Source organism: Vombatus ursinus, unplaced genomic scaffold (genome assembly GCF_900497805.2).
Source record: "Vombatus ursinus unplaced genomic scaffold, bare-nosed wombat genome assembly UNPS02014814.1, whole genome shotgun sequence".
In the NCBI taxonomy this organism is placed as follows: Eukaryota; Metazoa; Chordata; class Mammalia; order Diprotodontia; family Vombatidae; genus Vombatus; species Vombatus ursinus.
Window position 1 is genome coordinate 14,195,284 of NW_020954592.1, and position 18,328 is coordinate 14,213,611.

Here is an 18,328-nt window from a genome sequence, read left to right on the forward strand (position 1 = left end):
AACACCTTGATGATCTCCATTCATGATAAAGGTTTCCATGCTGGGATTTTCATATGTAGATGAAAGCATAGATCTTTAGCCACCTTCACCATGTCTCCCCTCCCCCAACTAAAAAAAGCAGTAGGACATTGATATAGAACTGATTTTTATTATTAGATTCTTTGGAAATTATTTGCATTGCTTTTTGGATAGCCTTTGAGAAACCTTTGAGGATTGGTCCCAGAATAGCTTGTAAGGTACAAAGGTATAAGGAACAAAGCCTTAGAATGTGTGCTTCAGGTAAAGACCGATCCCAGAAGACTGAGGCATGTTCATTTTATTCTTTGTGTATTCATTTTTGCTACAGAAAAATTTGTATTCATGAATTTTTTTTCTGGTATCATATATGTTTTAGAATAATATGTGTTGTGACTGATGAATCTAAAACAAGTGCAATCTGTGTACTATTATGTTTTATTATCTGTGGTAGGAAAAACAAGATTTTGTTTCTCTTTAAAGCCCATATTTAAATGTTATATACTGTCTTTAGACTGACTTATAGTTAGTAGGTATATTTTGATTTTATTTTCTAATAGTAGTGATAGATTTGAGATGATTTTCCTCATCCTTTCTCTTTTCCCCCACCCACATATTCTTCCCCTCCCTTTGTATGCATCTTCTTTTTTCTTTAATATATTTATTTTGTTAAATATTTCCCAATTACATTAAAATTTTTAAAAATATTTATTTTTAAAAATTTTGAGTTCCAAATTCTCTTCTTCCGTCACACCCATCCCCTACTTCCTGAGAAGGCAAGCACATATCAATTTGCATTAATCTTTTTTGAGAGCATCAGAACATAACAAAATTCTCTAATTATACTTCCTCAGTGACCCCTGATGATAGTTCAGAAGGGACACATGTATCAACTCCACATATTAAAATATAAATAATTTATTCTGTTTAGCCTCTTATGTTCACTCATGTTTGCTTTTTTTTTTTTTTTTTGGTCTTGACAATTGTATTTGAACTTCAGAGTTTGTATGTAGCTCTGGTCTTTTTATGAGGAATGATTGAAAATCTTCTGTTTCCATAAGGTTCATTTTGCCCTGTAAGATTAGTTAATAGTCACTGAACATTCTAGGGGCCTACTATGTGCCAGATATTGTACTAAATGCTGGGAATACAAAGAAGAAAAGAAAAACAGCCCCTGCCCTCAAAGTTCTTACAATTTAAGGGGAGGGGGGCAGTACACAAAAGGAAGCTGAAAGGGTGGCAAAACAGCAAAAAGGGTGGCAATAAAAGCAAAGCTGCTGGTGGGAAATCTGGAAAATCTGAGCCTTATAAAGGGGAGTTGAGGAGGAGTCTTTTACTCCACTCCCCAGCCCTCCAATCAGGGAGGAGACAACTGAGGGTAGTGAGGAAATTGTTTTGCCTTTGGTGTTTGAAAACCAATGAAGACCAATGACATTTCATTGTAATGCAGAGTAATTGACAGAGCTAAAGAAACCTCCATGATTATGAGATTTGAGATGATGAGCTTATTCTTGAGGAGGCACAATATTTGTAGAGTTGAAACCAAGTAGAACAGCTGATGGGGAATGAAGAGTTGGCTGGGAATTCAGAGCCCTCTGTAAAGGGAAGCCATGGGATTTTACTCATTTTTGCCAAAAAGTTATTCTTGGTTGTAAGCCTTTATCCTTTGCCTTCTTAAATGTCACATTCCAAGTTCTGTTTCTTTTTAGCAGTGGCTGCTAATTCATAACTGTGAGTTCTTAGTACTTGAATTCTTTCTTCCTTTCTGGCTAATTATAATTTTTCTTTGACCTGGAAGATCTGGATTTTGTTGTAATATTCCTGGGATTTTCATTTTAAGCATTACTTTAAGAATATGACCAATAGATTCTTTCTATTTCTGTTTTGCCCTCTGCCTCTAATAGATCTGGGCAGTTTTTGGGGAGGATTTCTTTCAATATGGCTAGGCCCTTTTTCGTCTTCTAACTTTTTTCTTCTGTTGTTCTTATTTCTTGTCCAGCTTTTTTTCTTTTATCTTCATTTTATTTTTAAAAATATTTTAAAAACTCTTCTCTTAACTGTTTCTTTATTTTTTCCAGGACTGTTTCTTCATTTTTTCCAGGAATTCATTTGATTTTTTTTTTTTTTGGGAGGCTTGCTTTTTGTGGTGGAATGGGGAGACTGGAAATGTTTTGGAGAATTGTATTCTTCCAGATTTGTATCTTGAACATCCCTGTCACCATATTTGATCTTTATGATGGAATTCTTTTTTCGTTTGCTCATTCTTCTATTCTACTTTCTGATTTTGGGTTTTATATTAGAGGCAGTCTCAGTTTACTTATAGAGAAAATGTCTAGATTAGTTTTGTTGCTGTTTTCTTGGTTAATAAATTTTGGGTTTACTTAATCATAAAATAATTTTAATATAGTTATATGTTAAAGGAGAGCATTGGTTTATGAAAACTAGATAGACTTAAGAGAAATTTTGTGTACTGATTAACAGCTTAAATAATTTTTTAAAAATGGATTGTTTTATCAGGCTCAAGGACTTCAGTTAAATACATTGTTTGAGAAATTCTGCCTCTGAAAGTTTCTTTGGCCACCCTAACACAATTATTTCTTTTTCTTCTGGTGTCCCTATAGCATTTGTTGTCTGGATTGCTTATTACACACATTTTTTACAGTTTGTAGTGTTTTAACTGTCTTGTATTTGTATTTATTTTCTTTATATTTATTCTGTATCCCGAATATAAGCTTCTTTGGAGTAGTTAGTCTTGTATTTCCAGTGCTTAACATAGCACCTGGTACATATACTATAGTAGAAACTATTGTTGAAGTGTGTATCCTTTTTTCTTCAGATAAGCACCTCATTCATTTTGCCAAGAAATACTAAGTTTAGGGACTTACTTGGCTTTTGCAACTGGAAAATTATTGTTCCTCTGAAATCCTTCCAAACTATTATACTTCAGACTGCTGTCAGAATAATGTACATTATGTATAAATCGGGCCATGCCTCTGACCAGCTCAGGAGTCACTGTTGCCTGCCAAATCAAAGTCAGACCGCTTTCTTTGCTTGGCATTCAAGACTTACAGTTTGGTGCCATTGTGCCTTTCCAGCATCATTTCATATTTTTCCCTCCCTCAAATGCTACATTCCATTAAAACCAAACCTTTCTCTTTCCCTCTGATCAAATGCTGCAGTCCTCTATTTAGCCAGTTTTCCTTGTACTGTTTGTTACATGTACCTGGAATGTTCTCCCTCTGTACCCCTTTGTTTTTGTGTCACCTATTCCCCCCTCTCCTTTAAAGCCCATCTTACCACTTCTGTGATCTACCACTAATCTCAAACAGCATTTTTTTTTTTTAACTCTGCAGCATATTTGTCAAATGTTGAGCACTATATAGCCTCAGACACTAGCTGTGTGACCTGGGCAAGTGACTTAATCTTATTTCCCTTAGTTTCCTCATCTATAAAATGAACTGGGGAAGGAAATGGGAAACTCCCACTCCAGTATCTTTGCCAAGAAAAAACCCAAATGGGGTCACAAAAAGTCAGACATAACTAAAAAATGACTGAACAGCAGTGGCAGAAAATGAGAGAGGTTTTGACAGGTTGATCCCCAAGGTCCTTTTCAGATTTGAATCTATGATTCTCTGATCCTTTTAACTGTAATATTTTGCATATAATATTAATAAATATTAGTTAAATGAAGTACAGGTTTTTATTTCATATAGTATTGCTTTGTATTTCTTTGGTACTTGACAAAATACTTTAACATATACTGTCTAATTTTATTCCTAGCAGTCCTGTGAGATCAGTAGAACAGATTATTACTGTAAAAGAGGCAGCATGGCATAGGAGATAGAGGGTTAGACTTGGAGGAAGGAAGACCTGGGTTTACCACCTCCAGTACTTGGCTGCTGTGTAACCATGTTAACAATGAAACTTTCTGAGCTTTGGTTTCACCATGTGTAAAACTGGAGATAATGCCTATAGTACCTATTTCACAATGTAGTGAAGCTCAAATGAGATGATGCAGGTAAAGTCTACTACAAATTTTTGTTTGTTTGTTTTGTGTGTGTGTGTGTGTGTGTGTGTGTGTGTGTGTGTGTGTGTGTGTGGCAGTTGGGATTAAGTGACTTGCCCAGGATCATACAGCTAGTAAGTATCAAGTGTCTCAGGTCAAACTTGAACTCAATTCCTCTTGACTCCATGGCCCAAGCTCTATCCACTGTGCCACCTAGCTGCCCCTACTACAAGTTTTAAAGCAATATGTAAGTTCCAGTTGTTGTTGTACTGTCCCTTCCTCTTGGGGGAGGTTCTTTTACAAGGAGGAATGTACACTCTACTCCAGAATAGAGAGCTCCAATTTTTAATTTATGGCTGTGTTGATACTGTAATAATTTAAGTCCAAGTTGTCATACTGCAAATTTTATTTTTAATGATGCTTGAGTACAGAGAGAACAGATAGAACACAGATAGATAGCAATTGAGTTGGTTGAAATGAGGGCTTTGCCCATAACTGTAGGTGGTTAAATGGTGATGAAATAGTATTGGAAAATGCTGAGAGAATATTATTGGAGCAATAAAACAACTAAAGTTTGGTGTAATAAGAGAGTCCTCCTGGCTCTGGGAGGCAGAGGAGATTTCTTTTCTAGTCCCTTCTTGATATTCATTCCTTGTCTGATCTTTTACAAGTCACTTAACATTTCTGGACCTCATTTTTTCTTCTGCAAATTGAATGCATTGGATTAGATGACCTTGAGTATCCTTTCTAGTGCTAATGTCCTATGATAACATGACATTTTTATTTATTCTTAGTTGTTGAGCTTTCTCTTATATAATATCAGCTTGGGAAATGCTACCCAATTTTTTTTTGAAGTCATACCAGACAACCATATGGAATTATCTATAGTTTTAAAAGTGTAGTTATTGCCAAACTTAGTATGCAAGCCTGCAGAAATAGCTACTCAGTTATTCAGCAAGCATTTCTTAAATGCCACTGTGTGCCAGGTACTGGGCCAGGCTCTGGAGATATAAATGTATAGTCCATTAAGGGAGAGAACACATACAAAATTAAGCGTCTTCAAAAATAAGTTTATGATAAATGTTGAGAACTGCTGCCAGGATCAAGAAGGGTAGACTCATTAAAGTAAAGAAGATATCTTTCTTTTTTTAAATTATTATATTTTTTATTAATTTATTTTGATTTCTCAACAATCACATAAACTTTTGAGTTTTAAATTTTTCTCCCGCTACCCCCTCACCTCCCTCCCCAAGATGGTGCACAATCTGATATAGGCTATACATATACAGTCCTATTAAACATTTTCACATAAGTGATGTTATAAGGAAGAATTAGAACCAATAGGAAGAACCACAAGAGAGAGAAAACAAAACAGAAGAAAAAAAAATAGCAAATAGTATGTTTTGATCTGCATTCAAACTCCATAGTTCTTTCTTTGGATGTGGATAGCATTTTTATCAGGAGACCTTTGGAGATGTCTTAGATCCTTGCTTTGCTGAGAAGGGCTAAGTCTATCAATGTTAGTCATTGCACAATGTGGCTGTTACTGTGTACAATGTTCTCCTGGTTCTGTTCACTTCACTCAGCATCAGACCACACAAGTCTTTCCAGGTTTTTCTGAAGTCAGCCTGCTCATCATTTCTTATAGCACAATAGTATTCTATTACATTCATATACCACGGCTTGTTCAGCCATTCCACAAGGGAAGATATCTTCCAAAAAAAAACTTCAGATGTTATTTTTGTATCACTTACATTTCTCACTTAATCCCTCTCCTGACTCCTCCCAGAGAGCCATCCCTTGTAATACAGAATTTTTAAAAGGAGAAGGAAGAAAAAAGTTCAGTGAAAATAACCAACACAAAACAAGTCTGATATTACAGTGTTCAGTCATAGTCTACATCCTGTATAAAGAAGTAAAGCGACATTGCTTTTCGCATATCTCCTTGGGACCAAGCTTGCTCATTATAATTTGATACCATTCAGGTTAAATTGTTTTGTTGTTGTTTCTATTTACATTACTCTCAGTATATATATTGTTTTCCTGGTTCTTCTTACTTCACTTTGAATCAGTTTATATAAATTTTCCATGTTTCTGGGTTTCCACATATCTCCAAATCACCATATTAATAGTTTCTTATAGCACTTGGGCATTTTAATCATATTCTTGACATAATTCCAGAATGTTTACTAGTTTCGATTCACAGCTCTACCAATGTGCTAGAGTTCAGCCTTGACTATGTCTACTTATGGCATCTTTGCCAGGTTGCTGGGTGTGAGGTAAAACCTCTGGGTTGTTTTGATTTGCATGTCTCTTGCTAATGATTTGGAGTCTTCTTTCTGTGGCTGTTTGCAGTTCTTTTGAGAAGTGTTTCTTCATATCCTTTGGCTACTAATCTGTTGAGGAACAACTTCTGATATTATATATTTATAAGTTCACTACAAATCTCAGATGCTCATTAGAAAGAGAATATAGAAATATTTATTAAAAATATTGAGAGTCTGTAAGGAGTAATTATCTTTTTATTATTCACCTATGGGCCTCTACTTCCCCTCTACTCATTCCTATATCTTCCCACCCTTTGTTTTGTCTCCAAAAACAAAATACTTTGATTTGCCTTTAGGAGGATTTAAAAAAAATAATATTTATTTTTACTTTTCAACATTAAGTTCTGTAAGCTTTTGAGTTTTAAATTTTCTTCCTCTCCCCTCCCACCTCCCCAAGATGGTGTACAATCTTATATAGGCTCTACATACACATTCATATTAAACATATTTTCACATTAGTCATATTGTAAAGAAGAATTAGAAGAAATGGGAGGAACCACGAGAAAGAAGAAACAAAACAACAACAACAACAACCACAAAGAGAGGAAATAGTATGCTTCAATCTGCATTCAGACTCCATAGTACTTTCTCTGGATGTGGACAGCATTTTTCATCAGGAGTTGTCTTAAATCCTTGCATTGCTGTGAAGAGCCAGGTCTATGAAAAGTTAGTCATCAAACAATGTGGCTGTTCCTGTGTACAGTGTTCTCCTGGTTCTGCTCACTTTACTAAGCATCAGTTCATATAAGTCTTTCCAGGTTTTTTTGAAGTCTGCCTGCTCATCATTTCTCATAGCACAACAATATTCTGTTACATTCATATACCGCAACTTGTTCAGCCATTCCTCAGTTGATGAGCAGCCCCTCAGTTTACAGTTCTTGGACACCACAAAAAGAGCTGCTGTAAATATTTTTGTGTATGTGGGTCCTTTTCCCATTTTTATGATCTCTTTGGGATAAGTGCTAGAAGTGCTGTTGCTGGGTCAAAGGGTACATTTTTGTAGCCCTTTGGGCATAGTTCCAAATTGCTCTCCAGAATGGTTGGATCAGTTGACAACTCCACCAACAGTGTATTAGTGTTCCAATTTTCTATGCCTTCTCCAGCATTTACAATGTTCCTGCTTTGTCCTGTTAGCCAATCTGATAGGTGTGATGTGGTACCTCAGAGTTGTTTTGATTTGCATTTGTCTAATCAATACTGATATAGAGCATTTTTTCATAGGCTACAGATAGCTTTAATTTCTTCATCTGAAAACTGCCTATTCATATCCTTTGACCATTTATCAATTGGAGAATGACTTGTATTCTTACAAATTTGACTCAATTCTCTATATATTTTAGGAATGAAGCCCTTATCAGAGACATTTCCTGCTTCAAATCTCTTTTCATTCCGTTGTGTCCTCCACAGTTTTCAAAATGATTTTTACTAAACTACTGATCTGACCATGTTACTCCCCTACACAATCAAGTCCGAGGGCTTCCTGTCATCTCTAGGATCGAAGATAAACTCCTTTCTTTGCTATTAAAAGCTTCTTGCATGCTAGCCTCAGCTTACCTTTCCCGCTTTATTCGATTACTTCCTTTTGGTCTAGCCTAATTGGCCTTCCTTACTGTTTCTCAGCACTGCTTATACCCTCCATCTGCCTTTGCATATGCCCCTTGTCTGGAATTCATCCCCTCCTAACTTCTGCCATTTAGTACCCCTGGTTTCCTTCTAGACACAGCTTCTTCTGCATGGTGTTGCCTGACCACATCATTCCCCTGTTTCATAAGCTTCATAAGTCTTCTAGGATTAGATAGAGCATTTATTAAGTGCTTACTGTATGCCAGGCATTGTACTAAACACTGAGGATACAGAAACTAACAAACAAAAACAAAATGACCAAAAAACCCCTGAAATGTTCCCTCTTTTTGAGGAGCTTGCATCTAACAGGAAAGACAAAGCATGTGATAAGATGGAAGCAGGGGAGAGTGAGAGCAAGCCAGCTCCCTGAAATCTCTAGGATCAAAGATAAACTCCTTTGTTTGCTATTAAAAGCTTCTCACATGCTAGCCTCAGCTTACCTTCCCGCTTTATTTGACTACTCCCTTTCGGTGTAGCCTAATTGACCTTCCTTACTGTGCATAAATATATAAGTACAAAATAAATACAAAGCAGAAACAAGGTAATTTGGGGGGAGGGAAGAGATCAAGAAACACTTCCTGTAAATAGGAGGAATCATTTGAGACCAGCTTTGAAGGAAAACAGTAGTGCATTCCAGGCATGGAGGAAAGTCTGTATGGAGATGGCTACTGGAATATTATAGCTGAGGAACAGCAAGAAGGTCACTTTGTCCAGTATATGAAGGGAAGTAATGTATAATGAGCCTGGAAAGATAGGCTGCAGTCAGGTGGTAAAGAAGTTTAGATGTTAAAAAGAGATGTTTATATTTGCCATGTTGCTCAATTTCCACTTCTTAACTGCTCCACAGTAACCACAGCAAATTGCTTGATACTTTGGGAGTAACCTCCTGAGGCTGACTCAATGATTAGTTAAAGTCCTGTCTGGAATCCCTGTACCATGAGTAGGCCCAGCCATACTGCTTAGTCTCCACTTTTGGCTCACTCTCCACTAAAGGCTCCCTTTCCACAAGCCTGCTCCATCTATACGTTGGCTGGTTAGTCATAGTTACCAGCCTTCTTAAACAATTTCTCTTGACAGACCTTCTTTAGATTGACAGTACAAATGAAGACCTAAATTCATCTTTACCCTGCCACTTTTTAATGGTCTAAAGTTTTTTATGCTTTTGTCCACATCTTTCCCCCTGGAAATAGGGAGAGTAGTTGGTCAGAGTAATTTTGTGGAAGGCAAGGTCAGGGTATACTTGTCTAGTTTCTTTCCCTTTGTGTTCCCCAAATACCTTTCTAACATGCCAAATTAGGATTTGAGAAATGTTTTCTCTTAAGGTTTGCCATTTGAAAATAACTTTCTTCTCTTCTGACTTTTCCTTTTCAGGAAACACATGAAATTGTGGCAATCAAGAAATTCAAGGACAGTGAAGGTATATTTTTCTGTATATTAAAGTTTTTGTATAACATATATAGAACATATATGCCTTATCAAGCAAAAACCTTATAACCAGCTGAGATTTTAAAATAAAAGCCTAAAGAGATGGAGTAATAGACATTTTCTAGGACTTTGATTTGGAATATTAAGTCCATTTTATGGGAATAAATGAAAATCACCATCATTAGATGTTAGAAAATCCATTTTTAGTTGAAGATGTGATCAGTGATCAGGGAAATGAACAAATTGTATAATTTGAATTAGATATTTCTATACTTTAATACACATTCTGTATGTTACTATATTAGAGCTTTTAGTTTCACTTACTGTGATTTTTATTTCATAGAGTTAGAAATTTAAGGGAGGGTGATCATGGTGTGTCATATAAAGGTGTCTACAACTTATAACAATTTATAATTCTTGGGGAAGGAACAGACTTTTCAAGGAATAAGTACTATGTTTAGAGATATGTATATTGTCATTTATATAGTTTTAGTTCCCAAGATGCACATTCCACTGAAATATTACAGAATATTTCAAGTGGAATGTTGAAACCAATCTATGTTGACCAAGAGCGATAAAGCATAATAGCTCACTTGAACTCCACCATATAAAATCAATGCATTAGTTAAGAATGAAGCAAAGAGTTGATCAGAAAAGCATGATTTTTGGAGTTTGATAGATGACCTGCATTCAAAGAAAACTATTTTAAGACTAAACTAGAGATCCATAAAATAGCAGTCATGTTCAACTTTTATCATCAACATACATTTATTTATTAATATTAAGTACCATTAGACTTGTGACTAAGTTAAGATGAACAACAATTTTATTAAACTAACCATAAAACCTAATTAACGTTAAGTGGCTCAGCAAGATCTAGCAACAAAGAGGTCCTAGACACAATGAAATTCTTTGTTTTCTTTCCTCTTCTGGCAAGCCTAATATATGCAGTGAATGAATTACAACGGGATGCCCAAACAGCTATTACATGGGCAGCCAAAGAAAGGGGGGCCAAAATAATTGCTCTCAAGATGCTCTGAAAATAGCTTCAAGTAAAGGAGAAAAAGAACAGTGAATTTTGATATTACACAATCTGTAATAATGGGAAAAGAAGGTGTTCTTCTCTCTTTCTCTAATATGAATGAGGTCACAAGTATATAAACCAGGAAGAGAGAAAATATTTTAAGAAAGTTCTAGATTAATATTCTTAATGTGCATTGAGGTAAAAATTTGAAATAAAATATTATTCAAAAGAATCAACAACAAAAGTTAGGAAAATTGTATACGGTGACAAGGTTGGATATATAACAGGAATGTAGGGTTGATTCAACATCAATATAATAAATCATGTTAATAACAAATAATAAAACATTATTATTATACCAATAGATGCTGAAAAGGATCTTAGCAAAATCCAATATCTATGTCTGGTAAAAAAAAAAAAACAACCAAAACCACTAGAAGGTATAAGAATAAATAAATCTTTCCTTAATATAGCAAACATTATATGTGATGGAAAAAAGTTAGAAGCTTTTCCAGTAAAATGAGTGGTAAAGCAAGGATGTCCGTTATTACCACCGCTATTTAACAAAGTCCTAGAAATGCTTACGATAGCTGTGAAAGAAAGAGAAATTGAGACTAAGCATAGCAAAGAGAAAACAAAAGTATTGCTTTTTCCAGTTATATGATTCGCATTGTAAACCTCAGCATCAATAAAAAATTAATTGAAACAAAACCTCAAAGTTGCAGAATATGAAATATTCACATAAGTCATTATCATTCCCTTATATTACCAAGAAAACCTGAAATATGAATATAAAAATATGAAGAGGCAGAGAAATTCTATTTAAAATGACTATTAGATGGTATAAAATATTTGAGAATGTTTCTACCAAGATAGAACCAGGAACTGTATAAGTATTACTATGAAACACTTTTTGCAAAAATAAAGACAAATCTAAATAATTGGAGAAATATTACTAGGTCACTGATAATAACAAATATGATATAAATAATATACTTTTATATAATAATATATGGTATAATATAATAAAAATGATAATGCTACCTACCAAACTACCAGCAGATTATTTTATAGAGCTAGAAAAAAATAATAACAACATTCATCTCTAGGAGCAAATTTAGTCAAGAATCTCAAGGGTAAAAATGAAAAAAGAAAGCAGCAATGATGAAGATCTTTTGGTACCAGAACTGTACTACAAAGTAATAATTATTAAAACAGGAAGGTCAGTCAGTGAAACAAATTAGGTACACAGTATACATAAGCAAGTAAACATAGCATGATGTTTGATGAACCTAAAGACTAGTGTAGACTCACTATTTGACAAAAACTCTTGGGAAAGCTATGAAACAATTCGATAGACACAACATCTCACACTGTATGCCAACATAAAGTCCAGATGTATACATGATTGAAATATAAAAAGTGATGTCTTAAATCAGTAAATCAAGGAAGAAATTACTTTTTAGATGTATAGATAGGGGAAAGTTCATGACCAAAGCAATAAAGAGGATCCCAGAAAATAAATGAATAATTTTGAGTATATAAAACTGAAAAATTTTTGCCTAAATGAATCTTAATGCCATTAAAATTAGATGGGAAACAGAAACTGGGGGAAAAAAAGTTTCTTTGATAAAGGTCTCATATCCAGGATATATAAGGAATTGAATAAAATTTGCAAGACTAAGAGTCATTCCCAAATAGATAAATAAATAAATTATTCAACATTTTAAAGTGCTTACTATGTTCCAGGCATGGGTCAAAACATATAAACAGGTAGTTTTCAAAGGATGAAATCCAAACTTTCAATACCATATGAAAAATGCTCCAAACCACTAATAATTAGAGAAATGCAAATTAAAACAGCTCTGAGTTCCATTTTACGCTAGTTTGAATTGGGTAAAGATGATGAGAGAAAAATCACAAAATACATTGTAGAGCTGTGAGTTAGTTGATCTAGGCCAGGGCTTCTTAAGCTTTTTGCACTCATGACCCTTTCAGCACTTCTCAAATGGTGGGTCATGACCCCTGACCCTATGGGGTCATGACCCATAGTTTAAGAAGTGCTGGGACATTCTAGAAAATACTGTGCTCTTAAGAAAGGTCCAAACCGTACATACCCTTTAACCCAGCTATACCACCACTAGGTCTATATACCAAAGAAATTTTAAAAAGAGGAAAAGGATTTCCTGCTTACAAATTTTTGTGGTAGCCCCAAATTGGAAACTAAGGATACAGCTTCCTCTTGGGGAATGGTTAAGCAAATTGTGGTATATCAGTGTAATGGAATGTTATTTGACCTTATGAAATGATGAAATCTAAAGTTTTAGAGGAAACTGGGAAGGCCTTTATGACCTGATTCAGAGTGAAGTGAACAGAATTGGGAGAACAGTTTACTTGTCAGCATTATTATAGAGAAAAACAACTTTGAAAGACTTTTTAACTCTGATGAATAGAGTTTACAGGATTTTACAGGATTAAACTAAAGATAAATCATGCCACCCATCTCCTGCCAGATAGGTGATGGGTTTAAAATCCAGAATGAGACTCACATTTTTGCATATGGCCAATATGGAAATTTGTTTTGCTGGACTTTGCATGTTTGGGTGTGTGTGTGTGTCTGTGTGTCTGTGTGTCTGTGTGTGTGTGTCTGGTTTATTGTTTATTTAGGGGGTGGGTGTTATGGGAGGGAAAATGATTTTTAAAAAATAGTTTCAAGCAAATAGATCAAGCAATGTAAAAATATCAGTGAACTCATAGGAAACAGTAGCAGGAGGAAGACCAGCCTGATATAATCAGTCTTGAAGAAGGTAGCTTTCTTTTTAAACAAAGATTTTGGACCTTTTAAGAGTCTATAACACAGAATAATAAATGGTTAGGGATTTTGAAAGTAATACCTGTAGCTACAAATTAAAGAATAGCTTCCCCAGGTGCAGGCTTATAAAAGACTTTTGTCTGTGCGGTGATGTTGTAAGCCATACCATTAAACACCACTAACATTCAGTGTTAACATGATCATCCTTTGAATACAAAGTTCAGCAATATAGCCTAGGCCATATATACGTGTTTGTGCGTGTACGACACACGATATGAAAACTGACATCAAAAGCAATTTAGGGGTTCAAGGAAGATTGTCTAACATGTTAATATCAAATACGATCTTTAGCCTTTTAGTATTACTAACTATAAATTATAGATTTGTTATATGATATCTTTTACTTTTGACTCTCCTTTAGAGCTACTCTCAGTAGTGTGTGTTAGCCTTCCTAATAGCTGAGGAAAACTATTTGACCTGTTCATATTTCATGGAGCCCACAAGAAATTCCACAAAAACTGCCTTCTCACTTCCCATACCTACCAGATATTGTACGCACAAACCCATGTCACAACATGGTAGACACACACATACACACATCTTTGTAGAAAAAAGCATTTATTAAATGCTTACTCTGTGCCAGGCACTATGATAAGTGCTAGGGATACAAAGAAAAGCAAAAACAGTCTCTGTCCTCAAAGAACCCACATTATAATGGGGGAGAAGATGTGCCTGCAAGATGTATCCAAAGTAAATTAAAAGTAATCTCAGAGATTCCCACCTCTGGAAGGCAGTTGCAGGGTGGGGCAAGCTCTTTTGTAGAAGATACAATTTGAGCTAGGTCTTATAGGAAGCCAGGGAAACTAAGAAGCAGAAGCAGAAGGAGAGCATTCTAGGCATGAGGGGCAGGCAGCCAGTGAAAAGACACAATGTATGAAACATACCTTTTTAGACATTCCCAAAGCACCACAATCTTGTCTAGGCTCTTTTTTTGATCATGGCTTTCAGATAGTCCAATAATTTTTAAATTCTCTCTCCTGGATCGAGGTCAGTTGTTTTCCGAATGAGATATTTCACATTGTTTTCTAATTTTTTATTCTTTTGGATTTGTTTTACAGTGTCTTGATTTCTCATAAAATCACTAGCTTCTAATTGCTCTATTCTAATTTTTAAGGCAGTATTTTCTTCAGTAAGCTTTTGGACTTCCTTTGCCATTTGTCCAATTTTGCTTTTTAGGGCATTCTTCTCCTCATTGGCTTTTTGGACCTCTTTTGCCATTTGGGTTAGGCTATTTTTTAAGTGTTGTTTTCTTCAGTATTTTTTTGGGTCTCCTTTAGCAAGCTGTTGACTTGTTTTTCATGATTTTCTTGCATCACTCTCATTTCTCTTCCCAGTTTTTCCCCTACTTCTCTTACTTGCTTCTCAAAATCCCTTTTGAGCTCTTCCAAGGCCTGGGACTGATTCATGTTTTTCTTGGAGGCTTTGGATGTAGGAGCTTCGGCTTTGTTGTCTTCTTCTGGCTGTATGTTTTGATCTTCTTTGTTACTAAAGTAAGATAATATAGTCCGACTCTTTTTGCGCTGCTTACTCATGATCCCAGCCAATTACTTGAGTTTTAAACTCTTTGTTAAGGTAAGAGTCTGCTTCCAATGTGAAGAATGTACTGTCCCAAGCTTTGGGGGTTCATACAGCTGTTTTCAGAGCTACTTCTAGGGACCTGAATATTTTCAGTTCTTCCAAGGTGGTATGGTAAGGGGTGAGGTGTTTTCTCTCCACCACCACAACAAGCTCTACCATGCCAGCGCTCCTCCTCACCCCAGGACTGCCCCTCAGAACTGTGATCCAGATCCAAGCATGGACAAAGCAAGAGATTCCTGCCTCAGCACTGGCAAAGAGATCCCTGCAATCCCCCTCTGATCAGCAGCTTGATTTCCCCTCAGTCTGTGGGCTGGAAGCTCAGGAGGCAGCCACTGCGCTGGGGGTGGCTGAGACCTAGCTTCTCTCTCTCACTGCAGTCACAGACTTTTCCCACTGACCTTCCAAGTTGTCTTTGGCATTTGTGGGTTGAGAAGTCTGGAAACCGCCACAGCTGCCTGGGATTTAGTTCTCTGAGGTCTGCTCCAGGGTTGCTGTGCCCATGCTGAACTGCACTCCTCTCCCCGTCCAGAGCAATATACCTTTCTGATCAACTATCCAGGCTGTCTTGGGCTGGAAATTTGTTTCATTCTGTCTTTTTATGTGTTCTGCTGCTTTAGAATTTGTTTAGATCCATTTTTTTTACAGGTATTTGGAGGGATTTGGGGGAGAGCTCATGCAAGTCACTGCTTTCACTCTGCCATCTTGGCTCTGCCCCCCTCAGCACCACAATCTTGAAGATGTGTCTAAGCATATTGTAGTTTTTATTCCAGCCCCATATCAGTTCATAAACTTATCAGACTTATGAATCCACTACTGTTGTCTTTTCAAGTAGGAGATTTTACCCTTTTCCCCCAATTAATAATACTAATAATTTCATTTATATGAAGCACTTTAACATTTAAAAAACTCATTCCTGATTATAAGCCTGTGAGGTAAGTAGTAAAAAGTGTTTTATTTACTTCTTGGAGGTGAAGAAAATCAACTCTGTGAGGTTATGTTTGATTCCTTTCTAGTTACATTTGGGATTTGAACACAGGTGGCCTAATTTCAAGCCCCGTGCTCTTGTCACAGCTCTGTGATAAGATTGTATGATGCTGAGCTTTTGTTCCATCCTAAAGTGATGTGTTACCCAGTTAAGGAAAAGGAAGGTGTTTTATTCAACATCTGTTGTGTGCCTCCTATGTTTAGAACAGTCTTCCAGGTGCAAGGAGAAGACAGATAAATTAGAAACTGTTTCTGTCCCTGTGAAACTTATTAGGTCATTTACAATTTTTTCAAAAAAAAAAAAACTTTTTGACTATGTTTATTTTCAGATTGCGTCCAGTCAGTTAATAAACATTTATTAAGTACCACCTGTGTGGCAGGCACTGTGCTAAAGGGGTGGAGTGGGATGGGGGGGATGCAAAAAGGCAGAAGACAATTACTGCCCTCCAGGACCTTATGTCATGAGGGAGACAAAAAGTATGTACAAACAAGCTATATACAGGATAAATAGGAAGTAATTAATAGAGGGAAGGCACTAGAATTAAGAGATGTTGGGAAAGGCTTATTGCAGAAGATGAGATTTTAGTTTACTACATTTTTAAACTAAATTTTTGGTTTACCAAAAAAGTACTTGGAGAGGGGAAGAGTGTAAGGTGTAAGACTGGAAGGGTAGGGAGGGGCTAGGTTATGAAGGGCTTTGAAAGCCCTTTTATTTTTTATTCTGAAGGGAGCCACTGGAGTTTATTGAGTATGGGGGGGGGGTGACACAATTGGCCCTGCACTTTAGGAAAATCACTTTGACAGATGAATAGAAGATGAACTGGAGTGGGGAGAGATTTGTGGCAAGCCAGCTTACTAGTAGGTTATTGAAGTAGTCTACTGCACCTGGTTGGAGGCAGTATTATAGGAGAAAAGAAGGTATATTTGGGGGACATTCCAAAGTTAAAATCAGCAGGCCTTTGTAGCTGCTTGGATGTGGGGGGTGAAAGATAGTGAGGAATCCAAGATGACTCCTAGGTTGTGAGCCTGAGGGACTAAGAGGATGGTTTAGTCCTCTACAGTAATGGGGAAGTTTGGAAGGAGGAGAGACATTCAGGAGAGAAAGATAATGAAAACATTTTTTGACATATTGAGTTTGGTCTACTTGACATCCAGTTTGAGATATCTGAAAGGCAGCCAGAGATGTGACTGGAGGTCAGAAGAGAGAGTAAGGCAAGATAGGAAGGTTTGAGAATCACCAAAATAGACATGATAATTAAATCCATGGGTACTAATGAGATCACCAAATGCAATAGTACATCAAGAGGAGAGAAGAGGGCCTATGACAGAGCATGGCTTAGATGAGGATCCAATTGTGGAAACTGAGCAGTTGCAGTCAGATAGCTAGGAGAACCAGGAGAGAGTGGTGTCCCAAAAACCCAGAGAAAGAGAGTATCAAGGAGAAAAATGTGATTGACAGTGTCAGAGGCAGCAGAGAGGTCAAGGGAGAATGAGAATTGAGAAAAAGACCATCGAATTTGGCATCTAAGAGATCAGTAATAACTTTGGAAAGAGCAGTTTCAATGGAGTAATGAGGTCAGGAGCTGGATTATGGAAGGTTAAGAAAAAAGTGAGAGGAGAGAAGATAGAATCACCTATTATAGAAGGTCTTTCTAAGGAGTTTATCTTCAAATGGCAGATAGGATGATTATTAGCAAAGATGAAAGGATGAAATGAGAATTTTTTGAGGATGGGGGAGACATGGGCATATAGGCAGTAGGGAAGGAGCCAGTAAATAGGGAGAGGATGAAGATTAAGAGAGTTGAGGATGACAGAGGGGGCAGTCTTTTGGAGGAGACCAGATAGAATGGGGTCACTTGTGAAAGTAGAACGGTTTCCCATGATAAGGAGTAGGCCAGCCCTTTTTCAGTGACACATAGTGAAGGAGGAGATGATTGGGGTGGGGAAAGGAAGCTGTCATCATGTAACCTTGATTTTTTCAGTAAAACATGAGGCAGGCTTCTAATGGCAGCCTTTTAGCCCTCATCAGTGCAGTAGTAAATCCTTTATTAGCTATGATCCTGCTAATCATCAGAACTCTACATTACCTGATAGCTTTGCTTAGCGTCTCACTTTTAAGAGAAAGAGGCAAATGATGATATATCAACTAGATGTCTGGAGTTACTAAAAAAATAAAAAAGGCATTGCTTGGATATGTCTAGAATCAATACAGATGCAGCTTAATACCTTCACTATATTGTATTTACTAAGGGAGGAAGTTTTGGATAGGAAGGTTGGGGGAAGAGGAGGGCTTCCTTTTAAAACTTTTCTTAGCAAAGTAATTTGGAAATTACTTGGGGACCATTTGGAATTCTTAATAAGAATTCCAAGAAATCGAATAGCCTGGAGTTGGGGGCACATGTATTTTAAAGAGAGAGAGAGAGAGTGTGTGTGTGTGTGTGTGTGTGTGTGTGTGTGTGTGTGTGTGTGTGTGT

General features: G+C 36.5%; 1 protein-coding gene across 2 annotated transcripts in view; it reads left to right on the top strand.

Moving 5' to 3' along the window:
* CDKL5 (cyclin dependent kinase like 5) overlaps positions 1–18,328 on the top strand; it is a 266,772-nt gene that overhangs the window by 135,462 nt on the left and 112,982 nt on the right. For both annotated transcript variants that reach the window (XM_027835406.1, XM_027835407.1), the window contains exon 4: positions 9,343–9,388. In XM_027835406.1, the coding sequence (XP_027691207.1) occupies positions 9,343–9,388 (46 nt within the window). The remainder of the gene's footprint in view (positions 1–9,342; positions 9,389–18,328) is intronic.